Source organism: Danio rerio, chromosome 20, assembly GCF_049306965.1.
Source record: "Danio rerio strain Tuebingen ecotype United States chromosome 20, GRCz12tu, whole genome shotgun sequence".
NCBI classification, from domain to species: Eukaryota; Metazoa; Chordata; class Actinopteri; order Cypriniformes; family Danionidae; genus Danio; species Danio rerio.
In genome coordinates this window covers 29,253,189-29,270,369 of record NC_133195.1, presented here as the reverse complement: position 1 = coordinate 29,270,369, position 17,181 = coordinate 29,253,189, and the positions used below count along the sequence as shown (strand labels likewise).

General features: G+C 33.8%; 2 protein-coding genes across 2 annotated transcripts; one reads left to right on the top strand and one right to left on the bottom strand.

Annotated features, from left to right (window-relative positions):
* The first annotated feature begins 3,847 nt into the window (after positions 1 to 3,847).
* si:dkey-25e12.3 lies at positions 3,848 to 11,369 on the top strand. Its single transcript, NM_001025555.2, has 5 exons — positions 3,848 to 4,442; positions 6,262 to 6,379; positions 10,201 to 10,270; positions 10,377 to 10,497; positions 10,603 to 11,369. Exons 1-5 carry the CDS (start codon positions 4,320 to 4,322, stop codon positions 10,651 to 10,653), a joined length of 483 nt encoding a protein of 160 aa, NP_001020726.2. The 5' UTR covers positions 3,848 to 4,319; the 3' UTR covers positions 10,654 to 11,369.
* A 2,512-nt stretch (positions 11,370 to 13,881) lies between these two features.
* On the bottom strand, positions 13,882 to 16,887 carry stx11b.1 (syntaxin 11b, tandem duplicate 1). Its single transcript, NM_200862.1, has 2 exons — positions 16,846 to 16,887; positions 13,882 to 15,360 (listed from the first exon to the last, which is right to left on the bottom strand). The coding sequence occupies exon 2, from the start codon at positions 15,353 to 15,355 to the stop codon at positions 14,468 to 14,470; it is 888 nt and encodes a 295-aa protein (NP_957156.1). The 5' UTR covers positions 15,356 to 15,360; positions 16,846 to 16,887; the 3' UTR covers positions 13,882 to 14,467.
* Positions 16,888 to 17,181: the final 294 nt, after the last annotated feature.

Here is a 17,181-nt window from a genome sequence, read left to right as displayed (position 1 = left end):
ATAAATTTAATTTAAGTAAATTGAACGTAAAACAATTAAGTTGTCCCCAAAAAATATAAGAATTGTTTTGATTAAGCTCATTTTAAAGATGCAGTTTGAACAACCAGCGAAAATCTTTGTCTTTGTGAACTACCTATTTGTATGCTTATATCTTATTTATAAACTCACTGATTTGTGGTTTGTTGATGTCTGGCAGTGGTTTGCTTTATGAATGTTCCTCAGTACTATAGACATTTCAGACTACCTGTATTAGCATTCTTAACTCACAGAGGCCAGTGAACATTTTTTTACAGTTGTAAAAGTAAGTACACACACTGCAATTTTGTCGTCTGCAGCTTTGAGTGAGCTTCTCATTGCAGAATGATGCTGGTTGACTGGCAATGTTTTTATATTCATCATCTTGGGAAAAAAAAGTTCTGAAAGTGATTTTAGCGATAATGCTATGCAAGATCTAGGTGACTTTCATCAATATTAAAGAAGAATTTGAGCTAAAACCGTGGGTCTTGATGATTCATAGTGAAAATTGCTACTTTTGAGAGTGTAAAAAAGCAAAACCATGAAAATGTTTTAAAGGTATCTTAAAGCGAAATGATGGATAAGTGCGAGAAACTATAGAAATAGTTCAGCCAAAACTGAAAATGATGTCATGTACATGTCAGAAAGTCGTGTCAGTTTGAGCTTCTTTGTTTAGTTGAATACAAAAATCTTGAAAACAAGTAACCTACATATTATTTGCTTTTCCTACTAAGGATGTCAGTGGTTATAACTTTCTAGCGTTCTTCAAAATAATAATTTCTTTATGTTTAACAGAATAAAGAATCTAATTAAGGTTTGGAAACACTTGAGGTCAAATAAATAGTAAGTACATTTTTATTTTGTGGTGGATTATCACTTTTACATTGTTTACATCTTTAATCCACAGCCTTAACAATGGTCTACTGAAGAAACAATTCAGTAAATTAACAGCATATTCTCATTTTGAATGGACTACATCTCTTTAAAACCTGTATTAATTATGTATACAGCATACTTTCTTTACAATTACACTAGACTATGTGTCACATATACAGCCATGTGAAACAGTTAGGCCACCCTATTGAAATTTATACATTTCTCTACCAAAAAACTTAGCAGGTCTTATAATTTGAAATGTAAAGCCTCAACATGACACCACATCTCACAACGTGTCATCATTTAATTAACAGAATAAAGTCGAGATAGGAAAGCTACAGGGGACAAACCCTATGACCCATGATTAAGATGCTTGTAGATCCACTTGTATGTTCTTATCAGTCTCTTACTTAGATCATTCTGGAGGAGTTTTGAGTTTTTTTGGGCACCACTCTTGCCATAGCATTTTAGTCAGAATGAGTCTGGACTTTGACTGGACCATTGCAAAACCTTGATATATTTTCTTCTGTTCAATTGTAGATTTGCTGGTGTGTTTTGGGGATCATTGTTAAGGTTCATGACCCAATGGTTGGTTAAACTTTAGCTGTTGCACGGGCATTGCTTTAAAGGGATAGTTCACCTAAAAATAAAATGCTCTCACCTCCAAGTGGTTCCACACCTTTAGGAGTTTTTTCTGCCATTGAACAAAAGAGAAGATATTTTAAAGAATGCTGGAAACCGGTAACCATGGCCTACCAAACAGGAAAAACTGTAACACTTTACATAATAATCCCTGAATAATGATTTATTAATGTGTAAGCTAAATAATATTTTATTATAAACTAACTTTACCTTCAACGTGAGTTCGTTTGTAAATGATTGTAGCTTACTTGTTAGTCAGGTTTGGGATGCTGTCCCAGGAGAGAACCCTGATCTCGGAGATAATTCAACCCAGGGCTCCCGTCTGGTCAGTAAGTAAAAAGGGGGGTCTGAGATGAGGTAGGTCTCGAGAGCTCCCTCTTTTAAAAGAAGGAAATGAAAGAGATGGGGTGGAAGGTGGGATTCTTCCAAAACAAAGAAAAGGCAGTAGAGCAAAATTTGTCTCTTGATTGTAGGCTTGGATCAATCTGATTTGATTTTTGTTGATTACAGATGAGAGACCAGTAGTGATTAATCATATCACATGCTTCTCTCGAAATTAGTTTGTAATCTTTACTTAGTTTAAGCTAAATATAACCAATATGCTCTTGTGACCTGCTAATATCTTTATGTCATTGCTTTACTTGGAGGGGCACGTTATCAATAACTCATTATCATTAACTCATTCTTAACTTCTTATGGACTTAAACTGTTCATTTTGATGTAGATAGAACACGTTTCGATTATTTCTAATGTCAGATGTGCAGAAGTGTTACATTTACACATGGGAGTTCATGAAAGAATGAGTTAATGATAATGCCTTAAATCATCATTAGATCTCAATGATGTTTAATGTACATATTAATTACATTATTCAGTTACAGCTATAATAATGTGTTGGCAGAAAAACAAATTCTATGGAAGTCAATGGTTACAGGTTTCCAACATTTTTCAAAATATCTTCTTTTTGTGTTGCAGCAGAAAGAAGTTAAAACATTTGAACTAAGTATAGGACGAGTAAATGCTGATGACTAGTTAATGCATTTAATTATCAGTTTCTGGCTTATTTTTGGTCACGCAATATGTTGTTGTTGTTCATCTGATGTTTTATTTCCCAATGTAAAGACCTGCCAAAGGTTTAATAATTGCTTATAGCATATATTAAACACTGAAATTTAACAGGGTGTCTGAACATTATTACAAGATTGTGAACATTTGACACAATCAGAATAATAACCATTACAAAACTGTAACCTTAATGTGAATCGTGTTAGTGTGTTTTTATAATGTCTGGTCTGAACTATCAAGTGTTATTGCTGTTGTTTAGAATTTTTTCTGCATCAAAAAGTTTCAGACTGATGGAGTCTAGTCAGTAAGGCTGATCTGTGTCTGTTTGTAACCAGCAGAGGGCAGTGACAAATAATTTTTCGATGAGAAAAATCAACGAACACCAAATGAGTAAACAATAAAACTTTAATATTATTTTATATCTGAACGTTAGCGTAGGCTACCAGATTTTTTGAAAATCTAGATTAGTGACAGTGGCAGACTATGATTTGATGGGTTCGTTTCTGATATAATGGAGTCATGTGTTCATAATGGGCTTTATTAATTTTTTAATAAAGCTATCACAAAAAGTAACACTTAAAAGTGTGTGTGTGTGTGTGTGCGCGTGCGTGCGTGCGTGCGTGCGTGTGTGTGTGTGTGTGTGTGTGTGTGTGTGTGTATAAAATATATATTTTTATTGTTCTTAGTAATCAGAAAAGCATGCATACACACGTGTCATAAATAAATAGAATCATCAGTATTTAATATTTTTTTTTCATTACATTTTATTTTTGGTTTAAAAACACGACAATATTTTAAAACCTAATAATGATGGAATTAATATAGTTTGACATTTTTACAGATTTGCAGTGATAGACATTTATGAAAAATGTGTAATGTTGTATTGGGTAATTTGAAGTTCATAAAACTATTAAATGTTTTATTTACACATTTATATAACATGGAATGTTCTAAAAAATAAATATCAAAATACATAATTTGCTTTGAACAAAAGAAATTATACCAACATATTGAAAAAAATATATTTCAATATTTAATACTTCATATATCGGTTATTCAAAGACATCATAGTCAAATTTCACTTTTAGATGCAAGTTCCTTTTATTAAACACCCTTTAGATTGTCTTTAAATAAATTATAAATTATTATACTTATAAAACTTATTAATAAAAGTATATTTAAAAATATTGAAAGCTACAGCTGGTGTGACATCATCAGGTCACATGACCATCAAATGACAGTTGTGAATATTTCAAAAGAAATACAAAGTAGGCTGCAATATTCGCACAATGTAACTATTTTAGTGTCCGCTAATAACGCCTGCTCCTGTGAGTTCAAATGAATACTGCAATGTGAGTAAGTGTGTGACGGTTTTAGTGAGAAAGACTATTAAGCCTTGTCTCGCCTTGTCACTCCGTTAATTCTCACCTATTACATTGTATTTTCATGTTAGACGCCTTTTTTCGTGTCAAGCTTTTTTACGACAGTCTCTGGATTTGCTCAAACCGAAAGTGTCAGGACGCACAGTGCTAAAACCGTAAGCAAAATTTATGAAGTTTTATACACGCGGCTAACGTAATACTGTAACGTACTGTATCACCGAGACTCTGTCATAAAACTGATGAGCTCATAGGATTTAAATGGAGGAACACGGAAGAGCGGTTGACACAATTTACTGGAAACTTAAGAGGCGGTTTCGGTTTGCCGGACATTGAGCCAGAATGTGTGATAACAGCTGTTTCTGTGAAAACAAGCAGGATACCATAGACGAAAGCCTGGACAAAACGTGTATCTTCTGTACCATCGCGAAGGGCGATGATCGATACACTGAGATACTCGCAGAGGTACGTTAAGTTGCTCTTATCTCCATTTTTTCTTTCACTTCCATGAATTGGCAGATTCACTCCTCTTTCTAAAGCTAATGTTTTATATAATTTTACATGTTTATAGTCTTCTTTACGAAGAGGAAGTTTTAGTTGTTGTCACTCTAAATTGAAAAATTAAGCCGTCATAATAAACATTAAAAGGGCTGGTCCAGTTATCAAATGCTTCGAGATCTATTCACTGGGGCGGTAACATGACAGAGGACAAATAGTTGTAGAGATTTTTGCTCTTATATTGTAATCAGATGTTTATATGTTGTTTTGTCCAAACCTATATACATTTATAAATATCAAATTAAAAATAAGTTAAAGCTGACGTAGATTCTGACCTCATCCGCGTGACAGGGGCGGGGGAACCCCGAAAACTTACCCACGGAGTGGAAAGATAGATACGTGTCGTGTGTGTGCACACAATATATCCTGTAAATGATGTAGTCCTATCCTGCTGTAATGCTACTAGTAAATATTTTTAATTTTCCATTAAATACTCCAATCGTACGTATTAATTAGCTAAACCAGTATTTAGATACTAGTAAAGTGATAATAGCAGAGTGCTTATTCATTAGATAGTCCTATAGTACTTGGTTCATTAGTCATTATTTTGTTGATAGCAACAAGCCCCAAGAAGCCATGAATTACATTGAATTGAATTTATAACAGGTAATGGTTGTTGTTAGGCACAGGGTGAAACAGATAGTCTGTTTGCTGCTTAGCTGCTACTATCTATTTAATAGACAATAGCACACATATATAGGCTAGATGGATAGTACTTATTTAAAATGTCAATAGTAAGAATTTATTTTTAAAAGTAATGTTTTTAGTTGATCTCTACTGTGGCTACTAGTAAAAGTTACAACAGTTTATTAGGTCTAATAAATAAGTAGTACCTATGAATAGCTTAAGATTTAAGATGTAATGATTAAGTAATAATAACCATCATTTAATGAATGTTTACAGGGAATATTTTAAAAAGATAGTAGTCACTTGGAATAATTATTAGCTAGAAATAAATATGTGATATTAAAAACAGTCTCTGTTGGAATTCATACTATAGTCAATACTTCATTTTTATGTCACTTACAGATTCCTGTATAAGTCAATGGGAGGAAAAGACAGATTTTTAGCCATCACTGAGTGTAATATTTACTTAAGTACATTTGTGCAGATATATTTTAATTAGTTTTTATATTAATTTAAATAATTATAATAATTTATTTGATTCATCTACAAAACAGTGATAGTTTATATTATATTTGTTTACCAATTGGATTTGCATTGTAAACCCTAAAAACAAGTTAAAAGTTAATAAGTGTTTAGTTATTATGCTCCCAAAAAATCCCCATAAATTTACAGATTTAAATTTACAAAATTTCTTCAGATTCTGTCTGACCCTGCTAATGACTAATTACTACTGTCTAATTAATAGTTAAGAGTATCTATTGAGTAATAGCCATAATATGTAAATTAAAAAAATAAGCATTAGTAATTAAGTAGACAAGTACTTATTAACAAAAATACTAGTCCCTCAAAATTAAGTACTAGAGTCATAAAATGTATACTGGAACTTTGCATATATGATAAAACATCTTGCCATATACAGTGCTGATTCTGCTGAACAAACAATATAATAAAATGGACACTGGTACTTTGAATATATGATAAAAACAACTTTCGTAGTATTAAGCATAGTCATTTTGTTGTGCTTAAATTGACTTCTATTTAATATATCTAGCTGTAGATGAATATAATGTGATTATTGTTATTGTTTATTTTTGGACAGGATGAGGACTTTGTTTGCTTCAGGGACATCAATCCAGGTGCACCTCATCACTACTTGGTTATACCAAAGAAACACATCTATAGCTGTTTGTCGCTCTATGCAGATGACATAAGTCTTGGTAAGATTGTGTGTTTTTTGTGGAGTGGCATTTGATTATTTGTGACTAACCATGATTTAGGAATAGCTTTTATACTTGCAGCCAGCAGGGGACAGCAACAGACAGAGAAATTAAAAATGGGCTTTATGCACATCTTGTGTTATTCAGCCAATGATGCAGGGGCGGACTGGGACTAAAAATCAGCCCTGGCACTGTAACCACACCAGCCCACATTACCACACCGACACAGCCCCATGTACGGACACGCATATTCACTACTCATATTATTGTACAGATGGTGAAATAATATAAGCAGTACCATATGTGCTACATATTTAAACATTTAATGCATGTGACTGGAACAAAAACAACCTATTTATAACAAATTTATCTATGCAATCATTTTATTCATTCATTATCTTTTCGGCTTAGTCCCTTTATTAATCAGGGATCGCCACAGCGGAAAAACCACCAACTTACCCAGCATATATTTTACGCAGCAGATGCCCTCCAAGCTGCAACTCACTGTGAAACCCCTATACACACACATTCACATACATGCACTACAGACAATTAGGCCTATCCAATTCACCTAGGGCACATGCGAGGGAAACCAGGAGGAAACCCACACGAACATGCAAACTCCAAACAGAAACATCAACTCACCCAGCCGAGGCTCGAAATAGCGACCTTCTTGCGCCCCTGCGCTGCCCCCTTTCGAGACTATTTCAGTTAAATTTATGCATTTGACAGCGTTTGATTTTAGAGACATTTTTTTTTTGCTTTCTGTGAGCTTTTCGGCACCGCCTTTCCTTTTTTTATGGTCCATCTCTGACAATCAGCTTGTGTTGCATTTACTGTTTGTTTGACATTCTTGCCAGATTTTGATTACGTCTGCATAACCTCTAATTGGGTCGGCCCATCTCAAACCAGTCGGTCATTGCCGATTGCGCCAATGCTTAACATTTATTATTATTATTACTACTATAATCATCATCATCATAATACTCACATCTTGCAAGAGTTAAAAGCTGCCTGCATGTAAAAACTATACATATAAAAAATAAAAATAAAAAAAAATAGCTGACCGGCCCACATTTAAAAAACGGTCTGGCCCTTCTGGCATTTCCCATAATTGCCAGATGGCCAGTCCGCCCCTGCAATGATGAACTTCCAGTGAAATGTTTATGTGGCTATTTTCAATTTCATAAGGTTCCTTTTACAGCATTGATGTTGTAATGTAATTCAATTATAATCAGTTAAATACACTTAAGCATTCATGGTTGTTACAGCGTAAAAAGAGATGACAAAGCGTTTAAATGCAGGCACCGTCATTAGCAGCAGGCTAGCACAGTAACTCCATTGAATATACTGGGGTAAAATTAATTTCCATGTTTTAAAGACATGGCACAGAAAAAATATAATTTTATTAATGTAATGCAGTGCTTCTTGTTTGATCTGAGACCCACTTTATATCGAATCTCAGCCAGGCAGTAAAGATCACTGTTTTTTTTTAAAGAAATCAGATCCTATATGCTGTGATTTTGTATGGGATGATTGTTCACCAGAAGCCCTGGGGCTGGCTGACTGAAATTAAAAGCCTGTGTGCATATACCCCATTGAAACCTGATCAGGGTTTCTCTGAGTCTTAAAAATATATGTAATATATAGAGTTTAAGGCATTGAAAAGGTTTTACATCAAGTCATTCCATTAAAAGTTCAATATATGCCATGTAAAAAAATGATGTGTCAATCTGTCATGACAACAGATGTTATTAAGTTAACAATATATTTAATAAGTTAATAAATCAGGTTTCAACTAAAATATTTAAGGTGTACAAAATTTCAACTGAATATTTAAGTCAGTTTGATTATTGTAAGTTTAGATGACTAGAACAGTTCATCTGAACTAAAAGCAATAAGGCGGAAATATGTCTTTTACAGTGTATAAGAATATATTAGTATTTTTACTTCCCAAACATTATTAGATCAACATTTACTTGATTTAAAACAGATAATTAAGTCTTGGGTCCAAAGTTGTACAAAAGTATTTATGGGTAAAACATGAACAAATGACTGTGAGGGAAATTAGGCCTGTCACAATAATCATTATTTCAACTTATCACGCAACACATAGGCATAACCTCAATCATTTTTGTTGATGCAATATATATCACCCATACATAAACATCAATTCTAGCAAGAATTTAGCTCATTGTGCAACCTCTCTATCTTTATTAAATATGTCAGTGTCAGTATGGTTTATAAAACGCTGTCATATTTACTAAAATATATTTTTTATGTGGGACCTTAACAACTGAAAAGAGATCTGGTAGCAGATATTGCAGCCTTGGTTACTTTTTACCTTGTACTTTTTTGTTAACAGTTATTTGTTATTTATTTGTTTAGGTGATGTGTTTTCGCAGTCTGATTCCAACGCCTAACTATTAAATTGTTAAAATAACTAGGATTGAATGAAATATTATGTGTTCTTTGGAAGAGTGTATACTTGCATTGTGATGCTATTATATTGTCATTCTGGCATTATATAATGAGTGGCATAAAATCTTGCCACTTATATTAAATATTGTCCTAAATGACAATAATAATTACATTTATCACAATATATTTTGGTGCAATATGTTGTACAACAAAAAACAGATATTGTGACAGGCCTAGGTAAAAATTACTTTTTCATTTAAATTAAGTAAATTCTTTTCAGACCACTGGCATTTATATATTCTTATTCTAATGGTAAACTTGAATTTTGAACATTTTGATGAACATTTTAATTAATTTCCATTTAAAACGAGAACTAAGCTTCTTATTTGATACCATTTTGTCTCCAGAGTAAAATGTATTGCACTTGAAAACAAGACATACAGAGGAAGAGGTGCATTATAAGTCATTTCCAAGATCTAGTATTTGCGTTCATAATTTGTTTGACTTACTCAAACTGAAAACCACATTTGTTAACAAGGGGGTAAAATCGAATATTTTCAAATATATTTCGACCCACAATTGTGCTTTTTAGAACCAAATATTTTTTTTGCTTGTTTGTTTGTTTGTTTTAGCTATTCTAAATAAAACAAATTGTGTAGTCTATAATCTGGAATATTTTTGTTATTTTCACCAATTGTCATTTTATGTGCTAAATAGCAAAACATTTTATTTATTTTATTTTTATTTTGTTTTAAAGGGTACCTATTATGCAAAAATCACTTTCATAAGGGGTTTAAACACAGTTATGTTGCAAAAGTCTCTGAATATAACCTGTTTCTAATAGTAAAAATATATATAATTTTTCTTTTACATCCCACTTCATAAAAGCAGAAACAATTTGATTGACATTCTCCCATTATACGTGTCATCAGAACAGGAAATCCCCGTCAATTAGTGACGATTTCTCGCTTATTAGCATAAGATGTTAGTCCTGTTATTTAATCTGCCACTCTGCTGACACGTAGGCATTTGTAGCTCCGCCCTCTTTTAAAAAAAAGCACAACCTTATTTGAATTTAAAGCAACAGTCACCAATGTGGCACAATTAGGATTTAAGCCTAAAGATGCAGTTTCAAAGAGTTATAAAACCAAAGAGTCCTATATTTTGAGCTGAAACTTCACATACACACTCTAGGGACATCAGAGGCTTATTTTACATCTGGCAAAACGAGCATCATTTAAATTCTCAAACAAAAAATTCTATCTCTCTAAAACAGCACAACACAATGGTGATGATATGGTTAATGTTTAATTTATTTTAATAATAATAATATTTAAATCACGTAAACATAGAGAGATTATATAGGAAATGTATGAATAAATTGTGATTATTATTTGCAGTTAGGGGGATGGCAGAGATGGGAAGAAATGTACTGAAAGCCAACAATGTGACAGATTTGAAAGACATCAGGTATGCCTTTCTTTCATTTTTCATTCATTTTCATTTTTCATTATCATTTATCAAGTACTAATTTTGAGTGAAGCTAGTATAAAATGAGAATGTGATCGTATTTCAGTCTAGGTTTCCACGTGCCTCCGTATATCACCGTCCCACATCTGCATCTACATGTTCTTGCACCTTACAGCCAGCTGTATAAATGGGCAATAAATAAATTTAGAACCAATTGGTACATAAACGTGAGTAAACTAAAGCTATTTCTTATGATCACACTTGGTTGTATATAAGTTCATAAAGTTTGACAATTTTTTTTAGTGTTTCAGTTTGTTTTTTGTGCCTTATAGGAGGAGAAGACTGTTGAGATTCTGATGAAGGGAAAAACTCAGATGGTCTAAAAGGGATTTGTGCTAGATCTGAATCTTCATGAATCTTTGTCTGAGGAAACTTGAAATCACAAGCCACTTAATTGAAGATTAGGGTCACTGCAAATTTCATATTTTTATTTTATTTACTACTGAAGCCTTTTTTTTACTAGAATGGAAGATTTATATTACTGACAGTTACTAACAAAGTGTGATATTTATTGTTATTGCATAGTCTGTTATTCACTTTATTCATTTTAGATCACAGTCCACATGCTTTATTGTCAGCAATGATCAAATACCATAGTATTATTATTAATTATTATATAAGAATCAGAGGTCATTAAAGCTCATTCATTCATCATTCATTTTCTTTTCGGCTTAGTCCCTTTATTAATCTCGGGTTGCCACAATGGAATAAACCCCTAACTTATCCAGCATATGTTTTACACAGTGTATGCCCCTCCAGCTGCAACCCATCACTGGGAAACACTCATTTACACACATACACTAAGGACAATTTTAGCTTACCCAATTCATCTATAGCATGTCTTTGGATTTGTGGGGGAAACCGGAGCACTCGGAGGAAACCCACGCGAACACGAGGAGAACATGCAAACTCTACACAGAAATGCCTCAATAAAGCTCAGTATATACTTATTCATATATTGATGTACATGCATTCTAATTGATGATATATAAATGATAATTTATCTATATTTATGTGTTTTGAATAAAACCTTTTTTTTCTGAAAGCGGCTGATCATTTCTGAATATTTAAATAAAAATGTTGTGATTAAGAGCTTTTTTTATTCTTATAAATTAAAATTATTAATTAAATAACAAAACATATTTTTATTCTTAAAAAATAGCACCTTTTACCACATTCAGATGTTTCATATGTTTTTTAGACAAAACTTGACTAACTCTTTTAAAAACTTTTTAATAACAAATAAAAACTCTTATTCTAACTAATTTTTTTCAAAACAAAAAAGCAGTCAATGTTCATTATAACAAACCTGTATGGATTAAAACAAATGTCACCATTTTACTTAAATGCATACATAGTTCCCATCAATCCAGAAAAACTAAGAATTTCCTTGTAATTATTTCCATAGCTGTTTACATATATTTATTCCCGTTGTTGCTTTGATTGAACTTTTTCTTGTATTTCTGTGTATTTTTATTATATTTGTGTAAATTGCTTTGAGGTTCCTTTTTTTAAAACAGCATATAAAAATACTAAAAGAATAAGTTTTTAGTCATTATTATAAAAGATTGTTTTTTTGTTAAAAATAGATCACATCTGTGGCATGTATGGTATTTTAGGAATAAGGAAATGTTAGTCATGTGAGAAACAGCATCTGTGTAGTTATAAAGTTCATGCATAAACTAAATAAAAAGTTTACACATGAATGTTTCCCCATTCTAACTAGACAAAATTAGACTAGACAGGCTAAAAAGAGAGCGAGAACTTTCTATGAGAATGTTTTCTTTGTGTTGTCAACGTAACATGGAACCTGTCTCAGTTGATGTGAAATTTTAAAGAATGGCCTAATTTATATGAAGTGTTATATTATTAGAGTGTAATTGTTTTTTAATAATTCAATGGACTGTAGTCAATTATTCTGTTTATATGGTTTATAAAACTTAAGGTTGTATTGGTAAGAGGTTGGGTAACACTTTATTTTGGTGATCCATTTGAGTATTAGTAGACCGTCTGCTTAATATGTTAATACTGCTCTTTCAACAGACATTTAACTGACTATAAGAAACTTTGGAAGTACATGTCAACTTACACTGACCCTAACCCCAATGTAACAGTCTACTTATAATCTAATGAGAATTAGTTGGCATGAAGATGCAATATAACTTCAATTCAACTAACGCACCATCAAAATAAAGTGTGATCAGAGATTATATTTTACGATTTTGTTCTTCAGCTCCGATGTGTGCTAGTAGTTTCTTACACATCTCATGCAAAGCCTTCTGTTTTGTGTTGGTTTGATTTGACACTTGCATCTTGGTGATTTGCAGTAATCTAAAATCTGTTTAAGTGATATAGAATAGTAATCTGCCTGGGTCTTTTCTGGGCTTTTATGTGACAATAAGTGCACACCCTAAAATGTTTGTCATTCAATCAGAATGAAGCATTAAAAAACCCCTACTGTAATACAAAACAATAAAAAAGTTGTCAGCCTGGCTGGCTTGTTACTGTAGATGGTGTAACGTATTAAACCTTGCATTATTTGACTATGACTTCTCATTTAAAACACAGTAAAAGTTAATCCTAAATCATGTTTAAGTGGTTTTAATGTACTCAAACTGCCTTCATTAAAACACAGATTTAACTAGCATACAACAATGAAAAAACAAGAGAAAATGTTTAAATTAGGTATACAGCAAAGCTTGATAAAGCCAACTTATTGTTGTGTTATTTAAAATTGCCTATATAATATACTTTTGCTATAAAATGTTATGTTATAATTCTTCTTCTTTTGAGACTAAAACACTGAAAAAAAATCTAATAACTATTCAGAAAAAAAAAATTAATCATGTAAAAACAAAAACTTTCTGTGTAGCAGAGGCCAGCTAGTGAAGTGCTGTGCAGATCAACCTCACTCCTCTGACCTCTAAAGGTGCTTCTGCAACAGAAGCTAGAGACCCTGGTCTTAAGCCTCCTTGTTAGAGCAACCGACTCTCGTACGAAGAGTTCCATCCCACTTCGGAGCGGGTTGGGTGGTGTAGGACCGACAGGGTTACAATGGTGCCGTGAACCAGATGGAAGTGTGATTTAAGGGGGTGAGTGTAGCAGAGGCCAGCTAGTGAAGTGCTTTGCAGGTAGACCTCACTCCTTGACCTCTAAAGGTGCTCCGGTGAAAGACACTAGAGGCCATGGTATTTAGCCTCCTTGTTAGAGCAACAGTCTCTCATACAAAGAGTTGCCGGTTTAATCCCAGCTCAGAGTGGCTTGGGTGGTGTTGGACCGGCGGGGTTTTATTGGTGGTGCCATGACCCGGATGGAAGTAAGGTAGGGGGGGGGGGGGGGGGGGGGCACTTCATAGCTAGTGAAGTGCTATGCAGTTACACCTCTCCTCTGACCTTCAAAGATGCTCCAGCGACAGACACTAGAGACCATGGTCTTCAGCCTGCCCATTTGATTTGCCGGTTCGATCCCAGTTCAAATCGGGTTGGGAGGTATAGGACCAGCGGGGTTACACCTGCATCTGTTTTTTCATTTAAAAAAAGACAATTTAAGAGTTACAGTACATTATTTGATCCTTTATTTAGCTGATATTTTTCTAATAAACTTGCAGAGAAACTGATTGCCAAAACAAACAAAATATGATAAACATGCTTTGCAAATATGGCAAGACATGACAAATTCTTCATATTCCGGATTAATGTAAGTGCATGTTCAGTTAGATTAATAAGAATCTCACATATAATAATAAATTATAGCCTATGAATATCCCACACAATATCTAGTCAAATATCAGATTTAATTCTCCATTGCTTTTGTTGACCTCAAACACTTAAATGTGATTTACCATTTTTACAGTTTGTATCAGTCTGCAAAAGGAAAAGAAGACAAGTAGTGAGGACTAAATGTTGTATAGTTGTAGAGAACGTCATTTCATTTTTTTCAGTTGTGTGTTAGGTGTTTAATGTACTCTTAGCACGACTGCTGTTCACTTCAAGAGTAGCCTATCAAACAGTTCTTTATAGACCAAAGCTTTGCGTCAGAAATCTGTGATCTTTTTCATTACACATCTCTTTCTTTTCATTTTTAAATGACACTCAAAGGTCATCAGAAGCTCAGGTCCACAAGTCTGTTTACATTCACTCAGATTTTAGCACAAGGAAAGCATCCACAGAACATTTTCTTGAAGGGGTTGTTATTATCATGTCTTTTGGCCTGTGCCAGTTTGATAAGCACTTCCCCAAGCACAGCATCAGTTTTCTGCACATTGTTTAAGATGTAGTCTGTCATGGGTCCTTGCTCCTCCACAAGCATCGCCACATCCAGGAAGACTTCATGAAGGCTGTTGAGTCGGTTTTCCAGCTCCAGCAGTTCCCGATGTCGATGCTCGATCTGGTTGAGTGCAGAGCGAGCTGTTTTGCCCTCTGACATGATGTTATCGTTAAAGACGTTCCACTCACCGTTCTCCAGCATCTCCTCTATCTGGTCACCTGACACCTCTCGACCGACGATCTCCATTTGTCGTTGAATGTGACGCTTGCATGATTCCTTGTGATTCATCTCAGCATCATTGTACTCGGTCATTGCATCTTGGAAGTTGTTGCTCAGGGTGGCATACTGTGTTCGGGCGATTCTGGCTACTGCTGAGTTGATGCCATGCTCCTCTTGCAGCTCTTTGGCGTGGGCGTCCATCTTTTGTAGACGTGCCAAAACGTCCACCCCACGGGTCTTGATGTCACCTGCGATGGCATTGGCGTCACGCTTTACATAACTTGTACGTGTCGGTTCGTTGAGTATTCGTGTGTTTTGGTCCCTGAGCCGCTTGACCTCGAGGCGGATGAGCTGAATCTCACGTCTGGTGTCTTGAGCCTCGTCAAGCACAGACTCCATATCTTCACCATTGTCAAAAATGACAGCCTGCTGGCTGAAGTTCTCCTCCAGATCCACATTGCTGAAAGAGTCAGATTCTACCTCCTCTAGATGACTGTCGGTCTCTGAGATGGTCAGAAGATGATTTAGTCGGTCCCTCATGATTGCTATAAGAAAGAATGAAGAGCAAAGGACATTAAGTATGGGTTCATCTTGACAGGGTTGGTTTGATGTAAAGAAACTCTGCTCTAGTTAATATCAATAAGTGTGAACACAAAAAAACAGAACAAAACGCAGCAACAATCAATGAGACCCCTGAAATAGTGAGTTTCAGATTGTGTTCAAGTTGGTACACTCTTAAAAATAATAAACAGAATTAAAAATAATTCTGAATAATTTCAGAAGGAGGTTTTTGCCCTGCAACCATTATTTTTGGTTCCTAAAAAGAACCTTTCAGTAAACAATTCTTAAAATATTTTTTTTTCTTATTGTTAATAACATTTTTAAAATCTTTAGTATTTTTTACTACAAATAATGCTTTTATTAAAGATTATTTGTGAAACCAGCCATACAAACTCATTTTTTTTTTGTTTTATTTAAAAGTGTAGTTTGCTTGTCTTGATTAATTTATTCTGGACCACCAAAAAGTAAATAACAATTTTAGTTCTGGTTCTCTTTACACTCATTCAATAGACACAAAAATATATAAAATTGGGATTTTATAATTTGCAATATTATTTTCCCTCAAGCTGTCCTTGTTTTTAGGCATTGTGGAACAAAAATACCTTCTGACTGTAAAAGGCAGATAACACTTCCTTATCTACCACGAAAAAGTCACAAGTCTAACAAGTTTATCCGTGAAACTATTTCTGACTGGCGTCACTCACCAAACAAGTTTGAATGGATTGAATTGATACTTCAGCTTTTGTTTCTGTAAAGATAATATGCTCTTTAGTTATTTGTATTTTACTGCAAAGCGTATTAAAAAGAGATAATATATATATATATATATATATATATAAGACTTTATTTGAGTCACTAAAGCTTTAGCTACAGATAAACATGTGGCACACTTCTAAATTATTTAATTTTGGATTGTTGGGTTACTTTTGAAACATTTGATAGAGCTGAAATTTAAATTTATAATGAAGATGTCATTTAACAAATTTTGGAAAAAATAAATTAAGGACAAAATACGTTCGCAAGTTAACATATTAAAGTAATAGACAGAAATATTTATTATAAACAAAGTTAAGCAAGTATATTTAGCATATTGTGTTACTTTTAAACCATCCATGTGTTACTTTTGTCTCTACTGATGGGGTCAAAAGAAACAATGTGCAATTTATGCTAAAAGTGAAAATAAGTTGTTCTACATTTGTACAAAAATACCACCTGATCACGACAGACCACTCTTGTGAGTTAGTAACCATAGCAAGAAATATTTCTGTCTAAAATAATATCTTTTAAAATGAGTTTTTTATGAACAATTAAATGTTGTTTTGTTTCATCTCTTGCCTACTCTTTTAGACATGCTGACAACATTATAATGAATTTATTAGCCTAATAATGAACAATTGCCCATAAAAACATAATGTAGAGCTGAAATGTGAAAAGCAAAGTCCCATGTCATCTACAAAAAAGTCCATTACCTTATGTTTTTGTCCAAATGATTTGCAGTTTGAATTAAGTCGACATGTCATGTCAGTACTACAGCTCCATCCTCTCTGCAGTGAGGCGGCTGATGTCCTCCTCTCCCAAGTGGGGGGGTGAAGGAATGCGCGGTGCAGGGCGTAACTTTGACGCCAAACCTGTTCGCTGAATAGTCTTCAGACGTGCGTTTCGTTACTTTTGACATCATCTCTGTTTTAAGAAATTCCTCAGCGGTCAGATGATCTTCTTCGTGTCTTCCATGTCTTTTCACTAGCCTGCGTTTAAGTAAAACTATGCAGTAGTCTAGGCCTCAGAGCTATGATGATGATGATGTG